Source organism: Ambystoma mexicanum, chromosome 13 (genome assembly GCF_040938575.1).
Source record: "Ambystoma mexicanum isolate Mex_15411 chromosome 13, UKY_AmexF1_1, whole genome shotgun sequence".
Taxonomy (NCBI): Eukaryota; Metazoa; Chordata; class Amphibia; order Caudata; family Ambystomatidae; genus Ambystoma; species Ambystoma mexicanum.
Window position 1 is genome coordinate 33,737,647 of NC_090938.1, and position 23,434 is coordinate 33,761,080.

The 23,434-nt window shown below is 47.4% G+C and overlaps 1 protein-coding gene across 3 annotated transcripts in view; it reads right to left on the minus strand.

Annotated features, from left to right (window-relative positions):
• Window positions 1-23,434, minus strand: part of SOX13 (SRY-box transcription factor 13) — a 184,297-nt gene that overhangs the window by 22,538 nt on the left and 138,325 nt on the right. For all 3 annotated transcript variants that reach the window (XM_069633101.1, XM_069633102.1, XM_069633103.1), the window contains exons 9-14: window positions 20,911-20,990; window positions 11,663-11,828; window positions 10,772-10,881; window positions 10,337-10,439; window positions 9,097-9,240; window positions 7,419-7,635 (exon numbers count right to left, since the gene is read on the minus strand). In XM_069633101.1, coding sequence (XP_069489202.1) covers window positions 7,419-7,635; window positions 9,097-9,240; window positions 10,337-10,439; window positions 10,772-10,881; window positions 11,663-11,828; window positions 20,911-20,990 — 820 coding nt within the window. The remainder of the gene's footprint in view (window positions 1-7,418; window positions 7,636-9,096; window positions 9,241-10,336; window positions 10,440-10,771; window positions 10,882-11,662; window positions 11,829-20,910; window positions 20,991-23,434) is intronic.

A 23,434-nucleotide genomic window follows, 5' to 3' on the forward strand; every position in this document is an offset into this window, starting at 1 on the left:
AGTTCAGGGAGAAGCCCAGCTCGCGGAGTAAGTGGCAGGTGAGCCTGAGATGACTGACACTGTTCCAGAGAAACAGCTCTGATCAACCAGTTGTCCAGGTAGGGGTAACATGTGAATCCCCTCCCTCCTTAGACTTGTTGCCATAAGCTTGCTGAAAACCCTCTGGGCTGAGGTGAACCCGAATGGCAGAACTCGAAACTGATGAGAACCGCGAACCTCAGGTACTTTCTGTGCTTCTGATGTATCGACACATGAAAGTAAGCATCCTGAAGGTCCAATGACACCAACCAATCCTGAGGTCGAAGGGCCTGAATGGACTGTTATGTTATGTTATTTGGCATTTATATAGCGCTCTATGTATCATTGGTATGATCTCAAAGCAAAGACTGCGAAAGAGTTACCATCTTGAACTTTCCTTCCTGAGGAACTTGTTCAAGCATCAAGTCCAAGACGGGTCGCACTCCTCTGTCCTTCTTTGGTATTAGAAAGTAAGTAGAGTAGCAACCTTGGTTCCTTTCTACTACAAGGTACCAATCATATTGCACCTTTCTCTTGGGGGGGAGGAGGGGAGCAATAGGCAGGTATTTTTAAGAATGGGAGGGAGGAACCGTCTGCAACTGTTTGTAGCACCCATGCATCCGAAGTTATGCTTTGCCAACTCTGGACATGGTAAAACAGTCTGCCCCATACCCCAGATTTGTGGGTGAATGAATCATTTTGCTGTTCCACCTGCAACAGAGGGTAACTCTGAGTGTTGAACAGAGAGTCCTTCCTCTTCCACCTCTTCCACGATAGGGTCTTCTTTGACCTCTTTGTGAAAACTGACTTCTTCATCTAGATATGGAGGAATAGAAACAAAAAGAACGACCCCTCAATCCCGGACCTGTTAATTGAGGCTGTCTTATTGCCGCCCCTAAAGATTTTGCTGCAGCCCTAGCAGCTTGCAGTTTTTCCAGACTGCTATCAGCCTTCTCACCAAACAGAGAAGTACCATCAAATGGCAGGTCTAGCAAACGTGCCTGGACATCCGCTGAAAATAGAATTAACATTGTGGTTGCCCAAGTCAAGATGGAGAGAAAGAAACTTAATCTGATTGGTTTGAGGAACAATGCTATGTTTGGTTTGTCTGATTGGTGGAAAGGATAATGGCAGGATTCTTGGGAGGTGAGCAAGATTCTAAACTGCATTTCATCCAAAGTAATTCAGTGGCTGGTTGTATTTTAGTTAAGCTCCTTAAGTAAGGCCTTTCAGAGTTCAGAAGATTTACTAAAGAAGTAAGAAAATCGTTTGCTGAGCCAGAGAGATCAAGAAGACATCAGGTGGGATTGTTCCTTTTAAAAGCTTAAAGATTTTCACAGTGAACGTCCATTGTTTATCAGAAACTTAGAGTTTAGAAGTTTAAAGCTTACTTGGAGAAAGAACATTTACAGTTTATTTACAATAAGGAGAAAACAATTGAAAAGACTGCGCGCGCAAGCTTTAAAGTTGTAAACTGTGCGAAAAGTGTTTCAAGACTGTTTAACGTGCGCGCAAAGTCGTTGGGAGTGCGTGCGTATGAGAGCGCTTGTCGGATTGCGATAGAGTGCGAGTCCATATTAACTGAGCGCTAGTAGTTTTTAGCGCGTGTATATTTTTCACGTGCGCGACGTTACGCAAGAGAGCGCGAGTCCATATTAACTGAGCGCGAGTAGTTTTAGCGCGTGTTTCGCTTGGCGATTGCGCGCGTAGTTTTTTCAGAGCGCGCGCGTAGTTTTTTCAGAGCGCGCGCGTGTTTCCTGTACGCGTGGAATTGTTTAAGTGCACGTGTTTCACGTGCGCGTGAATTTGTTAAAGTGCGCGTGTTTCACGTACATGTGAATTGTTAAAAATGCGTGTTTCATGTGCGCGTGTATTCGTTAAAGTGCGCGTGTAATTTTTTTAGCGCGAGGACAATTTTTTCACGTTTTGTGATTTTGCGTGTTAATCGCATGAATGCAGTGAGAATTCAATACTTCAAGAAAAACTGTATTTCTCAAGAGTATTTGGAAATGTAAATTTGATGGAGTTAAGTGAACTTAAAGTCAAAGAAGAATATCTAAGGTTGTAAGGTGTTTGCAAGAGTCATCTTCAGAATATTAAAGAGACTGGAATGGCTAGTGACAACATACACCAAAACATTACAAATGTTTTCAAGATATTCTCTACAGACAATTAACCTCTAAGTTCTAAACAGAGGTATAAGAGGTAAAGAAGTTGTTTTAAAAAGAATAATTTAGAGAAAAAGGTTTACACTGATGTATAAGTAACCAAGTGTGTTTGTTACTACAGATACCAGAGCCTACCAGAAGGTTGCAGGGCTGCAGTGTCTCCGTTGTTATTTTATCCAAATTCCCCTTTCCCTTTCCTGGGGTTTTCAGCTCAGCTTTCACTTTAGGGTTGAGAGGTGAACTCTTGTTGAGGGTCTGTGGGGCCAGCATCAGCTCCTGTGGAATTCAGTCAAGCCGGACCCTGACAAAATCAAGATTTTCTTAGTCAAGACATACGTCGAAGTACTGTGCTGGCAGCCATGGCTCTACTGACCGAGTCCACTGTATCAAAACTAGATTGTAGGGATTGCATAATGGCATCTTTGCCATCTTCTTTCAGGCTTAAAAATCCTTCTCTCTCTTCTCCCTCGGGTATATGTTCTGCTGCTAGAGCAGCCACACCCGAAAGGGTATGTGTGTATTTTGTTAATGCACTGGTAGATTTTAGTGCCATAATTCCTGCACTAAATACTCTTTTACCCAAAGAGCCAATCCTCCTATCTTCTTTATCTGCCGGAGCAGAAGGATAGGCTGCAGCTTTTGAAGAAGCTGTTGCTGCCTGAACATCTAAGCTTTCTGGCGTTGGGTGCCTGTTCAGAAATTGAGGTTCTATGGAAGCAGTCTTGTATTTCTTTGTTAATAACTAATTAAGCGATGGAACAGAATCTGGCTTTAGCCATTCCTCCATTACTCTTACTCTCAAGGTTGCATGAAATGGCAATACAGCTTCTGTAACTAGCCCACTGTCTAGGATGTCAGTGAGGTCATCAGTCTCCACAGTAGCTGCAGGTCCGGACCATCCCCGATATGCAGCTACTTTACCAATTACTGCCCTGTAAGAGGGATCAGTATAACCAGATATTTCAGGATTACAAAATTCTATCTCTGTTGATGTTTCCCCAACTACTTGTTTCCTTTAATGTCTCCACAAGATTTTGCATCGTGGATTCATCTGAAATTATTTCCTCTGGAACATTTTGTGATCCATATTCATAACCAAAAGGGGGCTGATCTTCTTCTTCCTCCTCATCATCATCTTCAAAAATTGAACCCATTTTCCTAAAGAAATCAGATCTAGGAATGGGTTGGAGGAATTTAGGATCATCAGGTATAGACTTTACAGTCTTCGAGAGCAAAGAATGCTCTGACGGAGCTGAAGGTGGCAAAGATTTTAACAGATTTTTTTAAATGATCAGTGAATGCGTCGACAATTTATGTTGCTTCGGAGGCTATATATGTATTACATGCCTCGAAGGTTCAGGCGATGAACATACATGTTTTGATACCTTAGAAGAAGGTTTTGATGCAGTTAGTGAATGTTTCGAGGTAACAGACACATGCTTCTTCTTTTGCGTCGTGGAAGATTTCTTTGACTTATGTCGAGGAACATCTCTTCCCGGGCTCAGAGGCGTGTGAGAAGGGGACACACGAGACTCCCTATTGGTCTTGATAGGCGCTGAGGGGTGGCCACTTTTGTTAGACTCCTTTGGAGTCTAACATTTTTAAACAGAAGTTTTCTAACTCTGCTGGAGTCGAGTTCTTTTTGGGAAAAGAAACTCTTTCTGAAGAGGAAGACGAGGACCTGTGATGCTGTTTCTTACCCTTTTTATGGGAAGAGGAGCACGACCGTCGTAAACTGGACCTCGAATGTCTATGTTTAGAACTTTTTTTTTACAGGAGATACATCTCTCAAGTCAGATAAGGGCCGAGGATTTGGGAGAGAGCTTACCTGCATCGAGTTTCCCCTTCCTTTCCCACAAGGCCTTAAGAGTCATCGATTGACACGAGCCACAGTCGTCAACCTTGTGGACCGATCGTAAGCACCACAGACAAACGCGCTGAGGGTCTGTGATAGACATTTTAGCCCCACAGTCTGAACACTGCTTAAAGCCAGTCTTCCGTGTCAAGGCCATATCGAAGTAAACGCAATTGAAACGCTGAGGCAATTAGCTCCAAAGCACATAGCAATGCGGAAAAAACAGAACTGAGGTAACGGTCAGCGTGCGTGCTCTATATACCAGCATCCACGTCACGAGGGACGCTACGGAGACCATCGAGGACCAAGATTTGACGCTGCACAACCTCGCCCCCTATGGAAAACAAATTCTGAAGCAAGTTGCAAGCAGACTTGAATATATTAAAGATGAAGAATACGTGGTAGGACACAATCCATTCGAACGTATGTTCAGGAGGAAGTTGGGAGTATCATCAGAGAGGATGAAGGTGGTATCAAGGAGATACCGGTGGAGAGACAGGAGTGTGTAGAGGATGGGAGAAAAGGAATGGGAGAGATTTCCATAGCAACATGAGTGTTGCAAATCACTGAGGAGGAAGACCAGGTTGGGATTTGGGGAACAGAGCCAGGACCCCAAGATAGGGAGCTGCAAATGAGACAGAATACAGCTTCCCTTGGTGGAAGCTTGGGGATGGTGGCAGCCCTTATCAAGCCCACGTTTCTGCCACTCCAGAGGCATAACCTGTAGGTGCACATGGGCCTACAAATGCCTGTGAGGAGCTCCCACTGCATCAAGTATGAGAAGCAGATGATCAGAGGCGAAAGAACTAGATGACAAGAAAGAACAGTGGGGGACACGTACAAAATCCCAGGATTGTGAGTGAAGTGAACGGATAGGGTGGGGAACCCAGATAGAAGTCATCCTATTGTTGTTGAACCTTTTTATGTTGCTTTTATTATTATTAATCACGTTACTTTCCCCAATAAGCCCTGCTTTAATTATAGTTGCAGTAAAAGGGTGGTTCTCTCTTCCTTCAAACCAGTGCACACAAGATGGCAGTGGTAGCGGTCCCGTCTATTGTAAGGGTGCAGAAGAAGACTGACACGCAGGTAACATGATTGTTGCCATAGACTTATTTAAATCAAAATAAAGAGGAAAACCAATCTCTCCCTAAATCAAAGAGGGGGTTCCTGCCTCCACTAAGGAACTAAGGATTCAACCAGAATGTTCGAGTAAATGGAAAGAGTCCATCATTTTGTGTTAAAATGCCTACTTCTGTCCCTCACACTTGTAACTAATACTAACAAGGTAGTGGATCTTCTTGGTCCAGTAGAATGGCTCCCTATTTCTGGACAATGGACTATAGATCCAGTTGCAGGTGGGAACTTCACCTGAGAGAATGACCCCCTTCGCCAGGTCACAGTTCCTTTCTAAGGTATCAAACAAAGTTCCAGCTTGTGATGCAGTAAAGTCCTCAGTTCCAATTCAAAAGGTAAAGTTCCAAATCAAACATCATCTCTTGTTGCCCATAGGTTTTTTCACCTTTGGGTTCCTGGTGAATGTCTCCCTTCTCCAGGTATCCTGTTCTCCATTCTTCCACAGTACCAGGGCAATTACTCCCTTCCCCAGGCCTCCACCTGTTTGGCTTCCCGGTACACATCAGGGGGCATGGCTCCCTTCCCCTGATCTCTCTTGGCTCCATGGTACACACCATGGGGTGGGTATGGCTTCCTTCCCATGATCTCTCTTGGCTTCAGGGTCCACAACACCAGGGGGCAGGTATGGCTTCCTTCCCCTGATCTCTCTTGGCTTCAGGGTACACAACATCAGGGGGAATGGCTCCCTTCTCCTGATCTCTCTTGGCTTCACACTACACAACACCAGGGGGTATGGCTTCCTTCCCATGATCTCTCTTGGCTTCAGGGTCCACAACACCAGGGGGCAGGTATGGCTTCCTTCTCCTGATCTCTCTTGGCTTCACGGTACACAACACCAGGGGGTATGGCTTCCTTCCCATGATCTCTCTTGGCTTCACGGTCCACAACACCAGGGGGCAGGTATGGCTTCCTTCCCCTGATCTCTCTTGGCTTCAGGGTACACAACATCAGGGGGTATGGCTCCCTTCCCCTGATCTCTCTTGCTTCACACTACTCAACACCAGGGGGTATGGCTTCCTTCCACGGAGCTCTCTTGGCTTCACAATACACAACACCAGGGGGTATGGCTTCCTTCCTCTGGTCACTGTTGGCTTGCAAATTCACTGTAGTAGGGGGAATGACTCTTCCCCGTCCCTTCTTAGGCTCTTCACCACAGTTCACGAAGGTTGGGTGAATGACTCCCTTCCCAGGCACTTATCTTGGGTGCGGATCCCATACCTTTGTTGGAAAACCTGCATTACTGCCTTGCAAGGTACTGCGACAAAGAAGAGTGGTTGTGATGACCTCTTTCTTCAGTTGCGGGTACCAGACCCTTCTCTCCTCTTTATGTCTCGGTGGGGACAGACCTGGTTCACTAACCTGCAGGGTAATATTGTGTCTCAGATTACTTAAGGCAGTTATGTGTGGGTCGCCGACCCCGATTTCCGGGCTTCTCTCACTCTCCTTTCTTCCCCCAACAGCCCTTGTACCTTTTGTGTCTCTGCTGGGTCTTGTTCGCCGGTTGCAAGCACTTCTGTTGCTCTGCTCAGCTTCTCTGGCTCTCTCTCTGCTTGTGCGACTACTGAGGCGGATCCGCAGCATTTAGTGCTTGGCAGGTGGCAAGTCTCTCCATGACTGCGCGGTCTGAGGACTCCGCCCCGTCGTACTATCGCTCTTCCAGCTCTCTGGTGGGCCAGGATACTGCAGACCAGGTAAGGACGCCTCTTCTTTTGTTCTCGGGTGCGCGGCTTCCTCCTGCTCCACGCTGATCCTCCTGGGAAGGTCTGACTTTTTTTTCTCTCTACTATTTTGTATTGGCTTTGGCCAATCAGGACTCTTGAAACGCTACACTGCTCGCTAGTGTTTTAAGGATTGCTCTTCATATCTCCGTACCTCCTCCTCATCCCAGTATTTACCTGAGAGCTCTCTAAGGTGGGCCTGACCCTTCTTCGTCTCAGTACTGCTACTATTATGTACCCGACACATGCACATGGGATGGCAAGGTAAAGGAGGGATAGGTGACGGGGATTGAAGGGACGCATACTGCGTTCTCCCCACAGTCGACCCTAGTCCCATTTGGGGGGCAAGCCTCCCCATGAGATCCTCCCGCTGAGTACCACCTCCAGGGGGGCTATCGATCGGGTAGCGGCCTCACCTCCCTGGCCTCATGGGGAGGGGCTCCCCATAGGGGAAAAGTGACCGCATCCAAGGATTCATCACACTATTGTCTGCAAGACTCCAGAGGTCTCCCTGCTACTCACGATATCACGTAGCTCGGCCGTGTGTCCTGCCGGCGGTTCTTCATCAGTGCCTTGTACTCGCCCACCCGCAGCCGCTTTCCTTCCACAATACATGTGCGCTTTGGGCGGGGCTTGTATTTGTAGTCGGGATACCGCTCCAGGTGCTGACGGCTGAGCCGGGCCTGCTCTTCATAGTATGGCTGCTTTTCCATGTTGGACATCGTCTTCCAACGAGAGCCTGGCGCAGGAAGAAAGAGGCAGATTATCGGGACCAGAAATCACATCAGAGGAGCAGGAAGAAGGAGTCAGACAATCACAACCAGAAATCAAATCAGAGGAGCAGGTAGTGAGAAGCAAACGATCCGGACCAGAAATCACACCAGAGGAGCAGGAAGAGAGACAGACATTCACAACCAGAAATCACATCAGAGGAGCAGGAAGAGAGGCAGACGATCACAACCAGAAATCATATTAGAGGAGCTGGAAGAGAGAGGCAGACTTTCACGACCAGAAATCACATCAGAACGAAAGAGAAGCCCACAGGAAGAGATAGCCCAGTAAAGAGCCAGAATGAGATACAGCAAGAGGAAACATACAAAAGAGACTTCCCTGCATGCAAGCTGTAACGCAGAAAGAAACACCCTCAGAATGAGATCTCTAGCAGCACACTGTCACACAATAAGAAATAGCCCTCTAAAGAGACATCCCACCCTTATAGCAACTTGCCACAAAACCGCAACATCCACATTAGAGCTCACAAACAGGTCATAGTCACTCACACTTCTCTATATTGTTCGGTGATTTGCATCGTACATGGCGGCTCTTGTACTCCCATAAGCAGAGTAACGTTCAATTAGCGCTTAATCACAAGGCAGAGCCTTAGTCTAGCACACAGCACACTCACACCCAGAACAGAACCCACCATTCAACCATTTCAAGACCCACGGTGCAATCACAAAAGCTTTTGCAATTACAGGGTGATGGGTTCTATGCAGGTGCTCCCCATGCTCTTGCACTTGTTACCACAGTGCAAATCCAACAGCAGAGCACTGTGACCGAAGTTCATGAATTCATAGAATCTATGCAGATCTCCACGTCGCTGACACTCTCCGAGGCTCTTGTACTCGCCGTACACAGTGCATATCATGGTGCTGCTCGCACTAACAAGGGATCTTGCACTCACCCAGTACAGATACTGACCCAGCACACATTCATCCAGGATTTTGCATTCATTTTCCAGTGCATATCCTGGTACTGCTCACTCTCCCAGACTCTTGTACTCACTCAGTACAGATCATGGCCCTCCTTGCAATCAACCACAATCTTGCTCTCACTCTGTACATATTGCTGGCCTGCGCATACTCATCCAGCATCTTGCACTCACTCTGTACTGATCCTGGCCCAGCACACATTCACCAAGGATTCTGCACCTCCTCAGTGGAGATCCAGGCTTGCACACACTCACCTGGGATCTTGCACTCACTCAGTACAGATGTTGGCCCCACACACACTTTAAAGTGCAGATCTTGGTGCTGCTCACACTCACACAGAGTACAGATCCCGGAACTGCTCACCCATGGTCAGATTGTGGCCCAGCACATGCTCACCAAGGATCTTGCACTCACTCTGTACAAACCCTGGTCTTGCGCACACACTCACACAGTACAGATCCTGGCCACGCACACGCACACGCACTCACCCAGGATTTTGCTGATGCTCGAGTTATGCATGTCGGGGAAAGCCTGTAAGATCTTGCGCCGCTCATCCTTGGCCCACACCATGAAGGCGTTCATGGGACGCTTGATGTGGCTACTGTTCCTCGATTCAGGAAAGTGCCTTGAACCTACAACAAAAGAAAAGGAGGAAACAATAAAACCAAAGTTCCCCACCATTTAATTAGTGAATCTCCAATTGTTAAAAAAAATAAGGAACTACATGAAACTTTATTGTTTGAGCCAAAGAACCAAGATGGCAGGCAAAACCAAGAATGTTGTAGTGCAAAGGTGCTTGTCAAAAAGGAAAGGTAAGGAAAGTGATATGAAAGGAGTGGTGAGTGATGAGAGTTTGCAGGGAATGGGGAAAAACAGGGTGGTGGGGAAGACTGGATTGGGCAGTGAGAGAGAGGGGGTGCATGCCCACCCCAGCCAGAATACGGGGAAAGCATTGGCACAGATGAGGGATCACCAAACAATGCGAGTTCAAACAAGTTTATTCTACAACACAAAAGGTAAAAAGGCTGAGGAACCTTAAATGAAACTAAAAAGGAAGCAATTCAGCTTGCTTGAGGACCGCATTTCTACAGCCCATCCCGCACTTCCAAGGCTCCGTCTCACCCTGGTCAAAACAGCACTAGTAGTCAGTGGGGTTTTAAGAGTCCACCGCATTTCTGTTGTGGTTGCTTTGATCTTTCTGTTACCACTGCTGTAGTGAGGTTTCTGCCGCCATAATGGGAGCCAGGATGCTAAGATCTCTTTAGATAATTGTCTCCACCAACCAGATGTGTGGGGTTTTTAGTGTGCCAGCACTTCAAGGGTTACTATGGGTGTAGTGAGGTTTCTGTAGCTGTCATGGTTGTGGGGATGCTGCGCTCGCTCTCTCTGGTCCTCCCCACCTGCCATTTGCGTGGGGTTCAGGCTTACTTCAGGTCTTTACCCATCTGGCTCATGTACCTCCAGATCTCACTGAGCTCTGGGAGCTTCAGGGGGTCCCTGATGCCCAGGTTCTAAAGGTGCTTAAGATGTGGTGTGCGATAACAGTGGGTCAGAAGCACCCGACTGAAGAAGGGAGGAAGGGAAAAGATTGGCTCCACTTTTCGAAGGTTTGGTCTTTCCGGATTGTATGCTTTTAACGCAGCTGTGTCGCATAAAGAAGAATGCACCCAGAAAACCTGAATCTAAAGCAGACATTTCCTCCACCCCTGTTTGGGCCTAACTTCGTACCGTCACCGTCCATACTGCAGTTCAACAGGGAATCATCCATCTGGTGCACTGATGCTTCATCCATGGCATCCTTTGACGGCGGAGAGTCCATACTGAGCCCCTCCTGCAGAAAATAAAAAGAGGCAAAGATTGAACTGCACTGATGGAAACGGTGCACATGTGTATGTAAGCACACAGAGCACAGGTACATGGATTTTCACATAGACAAACACAACCAAATCGAACCAAAACAAACTTTGAAAAGGGCAGCGGTGTGCAGTATACATCTTAATAACATAACACAGCAACTTTAGAGGACAGTAAAGCCTCAGAGGACATCGGCAGAGCTGTTCATTGTTACCAGTATTGGAATAGAAACATTAGAATTGAGCAGCATTGGCAGAACAGGGTGTTGTTCATACTACTGGGGTGCACTGGGTCAGCAGTTCCACTCACCTTGCGGTGCAGGTTGATTGCAGGACTGTCCGCAACACCGTTCTGACTGTGCAGGAGCTGGCGTGCCTCCTGAATGGCTTTGGTGATCGCATCCCCCTCCCCAAGGAATCCTGTAAAGAGCAAAATCAGAAGGTGAGCTCAAAAAGAAGTGTTGCACCTGTAACGTCAGTTTGCAGCCTGGCATCTGGAATAGGGTCTCCGCCTTCTGGTACTTCAATAGCCTTCAAAAAAGAAAACTACGATGACTAAGTATAAGAGAGCGAAGATATTGACTGGAACTGGCTGCAGACAATGACTCGAACTAGCAAGAATGAGTTAGTGGAGCTTGCCGCAGAGAGTGACTGGAGCTGAATACAAGGAGCAAGTGAAGCTGCCTGTAGTGAGCGACTAGTGGGCATGAGTGGAGCTGGCACCAGGAAGTGAGTAGAGCTGGTCGCAGGTAGTGAGTGGAGCTGGCCACAGAGGGTGAGTAGAGCTGGCTATTGGGAGTGAATTGGGCTGGTCGCAAGGACTGAGTCGAGCTGGCTGCAGGAAAGAGAAAGGAACATTGGTGAACTTGGCTGAGGGGATAGTTGTGGGGGGCAGGAATATGGTTGCGGGAAGAAGTTTGTGCTGAATGTGAAGGAGCTGGTGGTCAGGGCATCGGAGTTAATATCAGGAGTGACCTAGCTAGCTATAGGGAAGGCCCAGGTGGAGCTGAGGGAGACAGAACTTACAAGAGTGAACCAAAGTGGGGGTACAGTGTCTGATTGGTTTACAGGACGGTGGAGTTGGTTGTAAGGGTAGTAGGGATAGCTGTCTGGTGACCTATCACAATGACAATTGCCAGAGAGATTACCTTAAAATGCAGTCGCGGCTGAGAGCAACCTACAAATGGTCCATCTCACATACCTAAGGGTAGGTTCCCTTGCTGGGGACTGGCCCGCATGTCCCTGCCAGACCCGTGATTTGGGGGTGAAGGGCCATAAGAGCTCATCTTTATGGTTGGGGAGCTTGACGCATTGGGATGATCTGAACTTTTTGGTTTCGCAGTTAAGTTTAATGGCTGTGACGGTTCCTGTAAAATAAAGAAGAGAGGTATTAACATTACATTGGTAGTAAACAGGCCCAGAGCCTCCTCCACAAGTGCCCCTCCCCTCCCCCACTCACATCTTCCCCAGCTACTTACGCCTTCCCCATGAAGCACTACCCAGGAACTCCCACCATGAAATCATCAACAAGATTTTGTGTACATATCATGATGAGAGGATGAGAGGGAGAGAGTGGGAAGGACAGAGAGGGAAGGAGAGAGGGAGAAGGAGCGAGGGGGAAAGAGAGAGGGGGAGAGAGAGAGGGGGAGAGAGAGAGAGGGAAAGCGAGGGAAAAAGAGAGCGAGAGAGAGAGAATCATTATATAAGAAGGTTTGTCTGTTGAGCACTGTGCAATGTTGTGCGTGCATAATAAAGAATGAATGTGTATGTTTGTGGATAAGGGATGGTTTGTGTGTGTGTATATACTGTGTGCATCGGAGTAGGTGCATAATTAAGAAAGTGTGAATGGGGTATATAGTGACGAATCTCAGGGTATAGTCAATGCTTACATGGGGGGGGGGGCCCTTCCCATGAGGCCAGGGAGGTAAGGCTGCTACCAGATAGTCCCCCCTGGGGGTGGTACATAGCGAGCGGATCTCATGGGGGGGGGAAAGAGCGCGGTATCTATGTACTTCACCCCTACCGCCCCCATCATCCTACCCTATACAAACCTCTGTAGTTCCCAACACTTTCATATGTTTTTTGTAGAACAGAAGACCCCCATCCGTGTGAGACGCACTGAGACGAGGAAGAGTAGGGACTACCCATATGGAATGCATGAGAAAACAGACGAGGAAGAATCCACCTAACCCAGTAGAGAGTAATCATGTCAGTATTGGGACGAAGAAGAAGTGCAGAGGACTGAGGAACGCACCGCGGTACCAAGGTATGCATTCCAGTCAATACGAACACTCTGAGGATACAAAAAGGGAAGAAGGATTACACAAGTTGTCCAAGCCTCCCTGGAGGAGCCGCAAGAGTCAGCACAGTCCAGGAAGGAGGAAAGCAGATCAGGACGCTGAGAAGGGAGCAGGAAGGTCCAGGGCCAGTCCAGAGTGGCAGCACTGCTCGACAACACCTGAGAGAGAAGCTCCAGGAATTGCTAAAGCATGGGGGGCGTGAGAAAGGAGAACTGCGATGCCGAAGGAAGCTTGCAACTGCAGAGACGGTACAGACCGAAAAAAGACGACGAGAGTCGGGAAAGCCCAACAGCTGCTCGCAAGCGTCAAAGAACACCCAGGATGATCGCAAACCACAGGAAAAAGTATGCATGTTGCTGGGAAGGCGCAGGGGCTCTAGAAATGTGGTGAAAACCCCAGAGGGGAGTAAGAAGCCGAGAATACAGTGTTTGGGACCCTGACCAAGGGAGAGAGACTTTTCCCATACCTTGGGTTGCACGATAGTACTTGACAGGAGAGTGAACCAAGACTATCAAAGGGGAAATCCAAGCAGGAAAGGTGAGTCTGGGGCCTGCACCCATAAGAGGAAGAAAATCATCATTCTTCATAGTCCCAGTACCTGGCAAAAACCCAAAGCTACTTAATATGTGTAAACAAGGGGGGGTCCTGGGAGTAGCTCTCTACTGGCCTATATCCCGGGTTAGAGTCTAAACCCCAGTCTTTAGCTCACCATCCTTTCACAGAAGAGACATTTTCCACTACATATCAGTCTTTGTCCTGCCCAAGGGCAGTCCAGCACCAAAATGCCAGGAAATTCTCTTCTGAACAAGCGTACCAACAGCAACTGCAGACATGTGTTTCGGCCTGGTTGGGACTCGTCAGTGAGGTGGAGCTGTGCCTCTTTCAGAGCAGTGAGCAAGGGTTCCACGTCTGGTGTGGAAGGTTGCCCAGAGCAATTCCAGTGGTTCAGAGTCATTCAAAACCTTCCACCGATCACTTTTGTGTTTATAGTTTGTCTCACTATGTGAGAGAGGGTATGCCCAGACGTGGGTCCATTGCTTGCTGTGCCATAGGGAACCAAGCTGCACCTCACTGAGAAGGTCCAAGAAGGCCGAAACATGTCTGGGGTTGCTTGCGTTTCCATGCAGAGGGGACCTGGCCTAGCAGTTCGGGCAGGGCTGCTCCCATTGGTGGCAGTGCCTGACTGATTTGCATATGGCTGGACCCCTTTTGCAATGGCGCAGACGGGCTAAAAAACGGTGGTGTGGAAGGTTGCCCATAGCAGTGCCAGTGGTTCAGATTCATTCAAAACCTTCCACCCATTACTTTTTGTATATAGTATATATATCCATTCTTTCTGGGCCAGGGCTTTCATACAAGATTTCTTAGAGAAGTGAGTTTGGTGGAGGTAGAGGTCCCCAATGTTGAGAGTAGACTGAAAAATCATGGTGGTGAATATCAAGAGGGCTATGGAGGCCTTAGAGGAGTAAATTAGGCTACAAAAACGTGCTGACCGCAAGCATAGAGCAGCCCCACATTCTCAGGTAGGAGAGTTGGTTTGAATTTCCAGTAAGAACATTGCTCTTAATGGAGAAAACAAGTTCAGTTCCTGTTACATTGGTCCATTTGAGATTGAACAAGTCCAGTCCCCAGTTAAAGTGAAATTGAAGTTGCCCTCAGGTCTCAAGGTGCATCCAACCTTTGACGTAAATCTTGTAAAGCCTTGTAGAGAGGGTACCAGGTTACAACAGGCGCCAGGTCCAGTGAGTGTAGAAGGTTCGGGAGAGGAGTACGAAGTGCACGGAATTCTGGATTCTAGAGAGATACGGGTAAGGTTGCAGTATCTTATTTATTGTTCACTTGTTAGGCACCTCTACACAAAGTACATACTGTTTCAAAGCGCCCACAGATCAAAGGAATGGAACAAGGGAGAGATACATATTTAATACACAACAGAGGGTGGTAAAGGAAATAAGGACGAACCTACGGTGCCTTGTGAGTATTCAGAACGTGCAAGTGCAGCAAGTAAGAGTGGGGTGGGGGTAGGTGCTGGGATGTGCGTGCTAGTGAGTGAGCAACAGATTAAGTGCATGTGTGATAAGTGCTACATGGCCTGGAGCCGTGTTGGGTGTCAGTGCAAGCCTCCAAGGCAAGTGCTGAGAGTAGACAGAAGCTGGGGTGATTGGGTGTGGTAGGTCAGGGGTCCAAGGATGCAGAAGGACCCAGGACACCAATCGCAGCAACTGTGATATTAGCAGACAAGAGACAATGGAAAGGAAGACGTAAAGAGGAAAGTCTTGAGGAGCTTCTGGAATTTAAGGAAGTCCTGCTCAAGACGATGAGGGAGGGGGAGACTGTTCCATAGTAGGGAGCCAGCTGAGGAAAGCAATCAACCACCTGCTCTCTGTTTAGCAAAGCGCTTTACACCCAAAGAGTTGGTGCAAGAGGAACTTACAGGTCTGGAGGGAGAGTATTTAGTGAGATAAAGTTGAATATACTGATGTCCCTGAGCCCAGACAACCTTGTGGATGATGCAGAGGAATTTGAATTTAATCCGAGCAGCAACCAGAAGCCAGTGAAGAGAAGACTTTTTGGGGCAGGAGAGATGCAGACCGTGGGCTGAAGGCCAAGGATAAGTCTCACTGCCCTCTTCTGGATTAGCAGAGGGGTTGCAGAGTGGAAGAAGTTAGATTCAGGAGGAGGTTATTGCAATAGTCAAGCCTAGCGAGAACCAGAGCACGGGTAATGTGGAGCCTCTGGGGAAAAGTGAGAAAAGGGAGAATTCTTTGAGAAGGAATAGCTGAAAGTGGGACTTCTTGGCAATGTCCCGAGTTCAAGGGAGGAAGGAGAGAGGAGTCGAAGATTACTCCAAGGTTTCTGGCTTCAAAGGAAGGAGCAGTGGGGAGCCCATGGAGGAAGGCCAGAGTGAAGGGAAGAAAGCAGGTGCAGGGGTCCCGATGGGAAGGATCCCAGTTTTACAGGCGTTGAGGAAGAGATCGTTAGAGGTGCACAAGGACTGAATGGCTGATAGGCAGTAAGGGATGATGGAAAGTGCAAGGGGGTCAGCAGGAAGTTTGCGAAAGAGTTGAGTGTCGTCTGCACAACACTGGAAATTGGGGGGAAAGGAGGAGATGAGGCATGCCAGCAGAGCAAGGTAGATGTTAAAGAGCCAAGGAGAAAGGTATAGAACCATGGGGTACGCCACAGGTGGAGGAGGTTGTTGGAGAGGAGAAGGTGCCCAGGATGACTTTGGGACAAGCGGTCAGTTAGGAAGGATGTCAGTCAGTCCAGTGCCCGATCCGAGAAATCAAGGGTATCGTGGAGTCTTTGTATGAGGATGGAATGGTTGACCATGTCAAATGCAGAGGAGAGATCAAGAAGGGTGAGGACAGCTGAGGAGTTGGAGTCCCGAGATGCGATCAGTTCTTCAGGGGGGTTCAGAAGAGCAGTTTCTGTGCCTCTGGATGCTCGGACTCCAGATTGGTGGTTGTGGAGACCACCAACAAGTTCGGTGTGAGAGTTGAGTTGGGGCAAGACAAGCTTCTCCAGTGGCTTCCCCAGGAAGGGAGTGATGGAAATAGGGCGGTAATTGGCAGAACAGGTCGGGTCTGCTGAAGGTTTTTTCAGGAGGGGGCACATAAAGGAGTGCTTGAGGGGGGAGGGAAAAGATCCAGTGGCAAAAGAGTGATTGCAGAAATTTGCGAGTGAGGGGGCAAGAGAGCCAATGTTGTTGATGGTTCTGGATGAGCAAGGGGAAACCGGTTTAGAAAAGACTTTCATGGGCGGACAACTCTGGTAACTTCTTCAGGTGTGATGGGGAGGAAGGAGGAGGTTGTGGGGCCAAGGAAGGCATGGGGGTGTGGGAAGGGTGAGTGACAAGGGAGTTCAGGATGTCCTGGGTTTTTGTGGTGAAGTGTGTGGCCAGTGCATTACAGAGGGCCTGGGAGGGAGACGGGGAGGAGGAGACTGCAGAAGGATTGGCTAGTTCCCTGTAGATCTTGAAAGGTTCCGCTGTGCTGTTGAATGCACTAGATGCACTTTCATCGGGTGGACTGAAAGGGGTATGGCCCAGAGGAACGATCATGGGTGGCCAAGGAGGATGTTAATTCCCAGAGGTTGGTCAGGAGATTTCATCAACATTGGCTTGGGAAACTTGGCCCTGGGCATTATGGGGAGCAGAGTACTGTCAGGTTCCCACTAAGTATTCCCAATAGAAGGAATTCAGGGTATGGAAGAGGTGTGTGATTCTAAGTCTTTGATTTGTGTGGTTATCTTGGGGCTAGAATACTTTTTATTTCCTTAACAGTACTTATTCAGGATTCAGGAGGAGCGCCAAAGATGATGGACTTGTTGAGCAGCAATGATTGGTTCAGAGATCAGTGTGAGGTAGTTTGGAATCTTTGAGAAGATTCTAAACTGCCTTTCATTCCTGTGAAGCTCAAAGAAGGTCACAGTATCCAGAGCTCCTGTATATTTACATTGATGAACCTGTAAAGAAGACTATTTTCAGGAAAAGATCAAAAGTGAAGTTTCAAAGTAAGAACACCCAAAATCAGAGAAGAAGCAGAAGATCAAAGATAAGTGCTGTAGAAAAAAAGAGAGAATAATATTTGTAACTCAATGAAAGCAAGTGTAAGGAAGTTCTTCAGAAAAAGACAAGTGCATGGTCAGCGTCCTAAATTCAGCTTAAAGAGCACTTACGTATCCAGCGTAGCCTCAGAAGGCAGTTGCAAGTTATTTAGAGTAAGGAATACTAAGTCGCTAGCGCGTGTCACGTGAGCGAGCTGAGAGACTTCTTATTTCATCAGTGTTAACATTCGTGCAGCACAGTGATTAACGATCCGCTGAGGGTGAGCGGAGAGCGTCGTAGTGAGACTGTCAGGTCCAGGCCCAGGGGCAGAAGGGTATAAGTCTTACCAGTGTCTGTTTGGGTCTTTTTGTTATTGTTTCTCAGTATTTATTCTGATCTTGGTTTAGTCCTCGACTCTTGTGCTCAGAGTAGGGAAGCTTCCCCAAGCCAAGATGGAGGAAGGATAACTGATTGTCCACAGTGATAACAAAGACCCTTTGACCAACATTCTTAACTGCCTTTCATTATTTTTGTTTGTTCTTCCTGGAAGAATGATAGGAGTGAATCAGCAGTCAGGAGAGCAGTGAAGCAGTGAAGGAGAAAGCAGCTTCAGCAACAGAAGGCAGCAGCTAAATTCCCTTTTGCTCTTGCTATCTTATTTGAGACATTTACATGATTGAAATCAGCAGGAGTTAAATTTTGCCAAGGCTGTGTACTCACACGTGCCTAAGAGAAGTCGATGTTTAAATATAACTGTTTCCAGGCAGTGAAAGTGAGTGCAAATGTTGTGACATTCACTAGCGATGCGACAGTGCTATATAGAGGCCGTCCGCTGAACTGCAAGCTAGCAGTAACATTCTAACTTCTGCAAACTAGCAGTAACATTTTTTCACTTTCTGTTTTCTAACTTTTGACAACAACCTTTTTCTGGATGCGAGGTTAGCGCGGTATTAGGGATGTAACCAGAAAATTATATTTGTAAATAGTCACTTTTATTAATTCTTGAAAACAAAAGCATAAATTCAGGAATTGAACAAGCAGTGTTACGCAGAAGCATATGTGAGCAACAAAGACCTAGGGCCTCATTCCGAGGTCGGCAGTAATCTGCCATTACCACCGGAGGGTTGCCGTCGGCCTGGAAACACTGAATCCGCCGCCTGACTTCCCGGTGCCACTGGGACATTACAAGTCGCGGCGGCGCAGGAAGTCAGGCAGCAGATTCGGTAACTCCCCATTCCCGTGGTGTCTCATAGGACTCCATGGGAGTGGGGAGACGGTTTCACCTGCACTGTTGATAACTGTGTCTGTGCTTCCATGAAAAGTCTGCCTGCAGGGGCTGTTGCGCCCGGAAGGTCGGAACCTGCCGGGCGCAACAGCCCCTGCAAGCAGACTCGTAGTGTGGCGGTCCGGAAACAAGGGTGCCAGTAAGCTTACCGCACCCTTGTTTCCAGACCGCCACACTTGGAATAAGGCTCTTAAACTATTCTTGAAGGCTGATGGAAGCAAAGAAACCAACTTTTAAGAGGGCTCTAGAAAACTGTTAACAAACATTTTTAACAAAAAGATATAGCTGCAAGGTTCCTCTGGATATAGTCGAGAGAAATTCAGGTAAAGTTAGTAAGCCACCAGGGAATGAAGTAAGGGGGAAAGGTATTTAGGATGTATAAGCTAAACAGTACTTCTTTCTCGTTCCCTGCAGATATTCTCCTGAGTCAAGGCCTGTAATCTGAACTGTTTGTTAATTTATCCACTTCCCCCTTTCCCTTGGTGGGGGTGTTACGGGCTCAGCCTTTTTTAACTTGGCTGATAGCGTAACATCTTGGAGGGACTGTGGGGTTCAGCAGCTCCTGAGGACATCTTGTGAAAACAGTCCTGACAAGAGACTACTGTGTGTGGGATAGAGGAGGCAGAATAGAATCACCAGTATTGCACGTGGGTACTGTGGGAACAGAACCACCATCTAAATCGCACATGGGCGCTGTGAGAAATCCAGCATTATGCGCAGGCGTCCAGATCTAGGAATCTTCAGAGCGCACAGTGGCAAGAGCGGCAGAGTGGCGAAACTATTACTTTGCGGCAAGTAAGCGCAGAGGCTCCCTAGAGACTCAAACTAAAGTAATTCTACCTGGTTTAGCAAATAACCATAAGGAAGCATCTTTAGTAATTGTGTTTTGGAGGTTCCAGTGCACTTGAGGAGAAAACTCCAAAATTGGGAGGCATCTACAGCTTGAATAAAAGTGTCAGATCAGTCGGCCTGTGGCAGTATAAATAAAGTATTCCAAAGAAATCCTAGCACTAAAAAGAAATGTAAGGAAAAGATACATGACTGATGGCCACAGCAGAGAAAAAGGTACTACTAATTCAAGGCAGAAGTTGAAGAAGTAATTTGATGTAATTCAGGAACGAGACAGTTTAGTTGTTAAAAGGAACAGTTCAGCCATCAATGGTTCCGTTGGAAAGACCACATCAGTGAGTGAAAAAACTAAAGCACAACTCAGCTTAAAAACGGTTCCTCCAGGCTATTGGTGGAGGTTTACAGGTAATTAAGGGAAGTGGGGCTAATGAATACATTCAAGTTTAAAGGATTAAGAGAAGTTAAGTAAACCACCAAGTGTGTTCATTTGCAGGTTCTGTCTGAAGGTGTGAGTTTCAGCAGTCTGAGGGCTACCGACAGGAACCAGTTCTTTTTATTTTATCCACTTCACCTTTCCCCCAGCCTGGTCACTTCAGCAGTTTTAACCTTAAGATTGCAGGGAGGACCGGACTAAGGTGCCTGGAGGACTCATAATCTGCTCCTGCAGAATGAGTGCTGGACCTTTCACTCGTGCAACGTAACATGCGCGCAGGGAGCACGCAAATCGGAAGGAGACCACTACGAGAAAGACATTTCGGAAGGCACTGGGAGTAGCGTACTAAACAGTATACAAGAAGTAATACTAGTTAGAATGAGCAGTATTCTATTCAAACCTAAACCAAAGATATGTACAGTTAAAACAAGTCGTATCTATGAATAGTTACAGTTGTCAGTGTTCATTTGCTTAGCAACCACACAATCCTGAGTGAGGGTTTTTCTTCTACACAGGTTGTTTACTGTGAAATAACCTTTCCAAACTTCACAAGCTCCTTTTGGCATCAGCTATCGGATCACAGGTACTGCTGAGTATAAGGAGTTGAGGGGCAAAAAAACAGATTCTAGACTAGAACTGTATTAATTAAGAAAGTAATCGGTTTGTACTTCTTTTAAAATAGGTCTTCAAGTCAGAAGAGGAAGAAGAACCTGTGCTATTATTCATTTGATCCACTTCCCCTTTCCGGCGACCGGCGACCAGCATCCAGTGGGTAAAACGTAGCTGGAGGCTAGACGTTACGAAGGGAACAGTGGGGTACAGCAGCTTCGACAGGGATGAAAGTTCATACCCGAGTGGCATTCTGCTCTCACTTGTGGAAAGTATTCATCAGCTTCTTGATACTCGATTCGGGCCAGAGTGAACCACTTCTCCTTCATCCAGGTGCTGATATTTCCCAACCTGGATGGCAGTGAGGGTCTGCACCAGAAAGAAGGCATGGGGGAATGGTAATAAGTTGGTGTTGTCACTGTACCTGGGTCTGCGTCTGGCCAGGCACGGAAGGTCGTTTCACGTTCGAGGGTGAGGGATTGTGCATCAGCGACATTTGGTATTCTAGGGGCGAAAGAAGAAAGTTTAGAGCATATAGAGGGCGATATCATCACTGACACAGCACTGTTACTACACACACTATTACTACACGCACACACAAACGTTTTCTCTAGAAGCACATTTCCTCCATAATCTATGGACCTCTAAACGTTCTGCTTTTGTTTTACACACAGTCCTGACTTTTTGCAGTACAGTGAAGCGTTCAGCTTCACTCCACTGGGCTTTTGCTCACATGTTATGGGGAAACTGACTAGTCCTTCAGGCTGTTAGTATTACGAAACTATGTTTCCCTTAGTCTTTTACTCTGTTGCCTGTTTGGGTAATCATGGGTTTTATCATTGCACAATGCATCTTCCAATGCAGTGCAATATGGGTTTCTTTATGTGTAACCCTAGACTGCACCCAAGAGATTTTTATTCTACCTTAAAGGACAAACTGGTGGCAGCGGTTACTTTTTCGTACACTTTACTATGTTTTCAGTTAGCCTCACCGTGTTTAACCCTTTTGGCTACCAAATGTGACTAGAGTCCTACAATGGCCGTGCCACAAGGTTTTCATTTGTACCTTGGCAATCGTATGTTTTTGCCTTCTTGCTGCCCTTTCACGTCAGGAAAATCCTTGTATGGTCATGCACTTGCCCAGGAAACACAAAGGTTTCGTGGGATAGTGCAGGGCATGTGTGGGTGGAGCCAGGAAGTAGGATGGGAATGTCTGGTTGTAATCCACAACGTGGTTCCAGTCTGGTGTGCATGCTTGCAGGAGACCCACAGTGGTCCATTATTGGACCAATGCGGGTGTGCATGTGTGGAGCAGATCTTGCTATTGGAGGGCTGAGTCTGATTACTCACCTGACTTTGGATAAGAAGAGGAGCCCTGCAACCGTTTCAGCGGATCTAAAGAAGGAGCAAAGTATCCTGAGAAGCTAATCAGATGAAGGATGATTCCGAGACCCACTTGACGCGGCCTGGCAACGACATCCTGCTGCTGTCCGAGAGAAGCCCTGCTTGGCAACTGATCTCAGAAGCCCTTCATTGGTACTGGCCCGTGAAGACCTATTCTCTAACCTGGACTCAAACACTCACTCCGTTCTGATCCTCCTTGATCTTTCTTCTGCCTTTGACACAGTCAACCACTCCATCCTCAAACTGTCTCCATGATACCCTAGGCATCACAGACTGGGCACTGGTGTGGCTGACCCCCTTCCTTTCAAACAGACCTTACCAAGTGCAAATGGGCCCTTTTGTCTCCTTCACCTCACTCTCTACCTGCAGTGTACCTCAGGGCTCTATCTTATTGCCTTGGCTATTTAACACCTACCTGGCCCCTCTGCCCTCCTGATCTCCACTTTCTCCCCTCATTTCCAGTGTTACGCAGATGACACACAGCTATCTTTCAAGCTGCCTTCCTCTACCTCCTCCTCCACTTCCCTCACACCTGACTGCCTCACTGCTATTCAGTCATGGTGCTCAGTCAATGAGGTCTGTCTTAATGCCAGTAAGACAGAGATACTTCTCATTGGGATGCCTGTTCCTCGCCCCGTCACCCCCTCTCTCTCTTTGGCCTGACTCCCTAAATCCTCTCCCCTCACCCACTTGTGAGGGAAAAAACCTTTGGATCATCTTTGACTACTCCCTCTCCTTCTCTCCACACATCACAGATCTTGCCAAGAAGTCCAACTTTCTGCTGCACCTCCTCGGGGGCATTCCCCCTTTCCTCACCTTGCCCCAGAAGGTCAACGTCTCCAGGGCCCTGGTTCTCTCTAGGCTGGACTTCTGCTACAGCCTCTTCCTCAAGCTGCCTCCTTCCTCCCTTTGCCCCCTTCAACTAATCCATCGGGATATCTGGTTGTATAATCCCCAATCACAAGGACATATTTATTCCCTAATCAGGATGTCTCCAGAGGACCAATTATGTCCATACCGATTCTTAAAACTGGGATTTCTATGATTGGCAACGTGTTCAGTGGGGCAGGTAATGGGATGTGTGTGCTGGTCTTTTGACAGATCTCACATGTCTGGATGAAGGTTTTGATATCAGCGTGGATACCTGGCCAGTAAAACTTTCCACTAATATGCGCTTGGGTTTAAGATTGTCCTAAATGCCCCCCCCCCCCGGCCCCTGGAAAGGTGGGAATGCGCAATCTCCAGTACAACCTTTCAGTGGCTCTTGGGTATTACCAGTTGTGTTTTGACTAGATCTTCCGTGGATGTCTCTCTTCTATAAAGCAATCCTTGTTTTAAGAAGAAAAAGACTTCCCTTGTCTAAGCCTTCTCCCTCTGGGATTTCTTGCAGAAAAACTTCAGCGAGAGCTGGATCATTTCGCTGGGCGAAGGCTAGGTCGGGATAGATGGTGGGCTCTTCTCCCTTCCTTTCTTCTATGTTACGAGATTTATCAGCTTCCCCAACGCCTAAGGAACAAGTTACTTACCTGTAACTGTTGTTCTCCA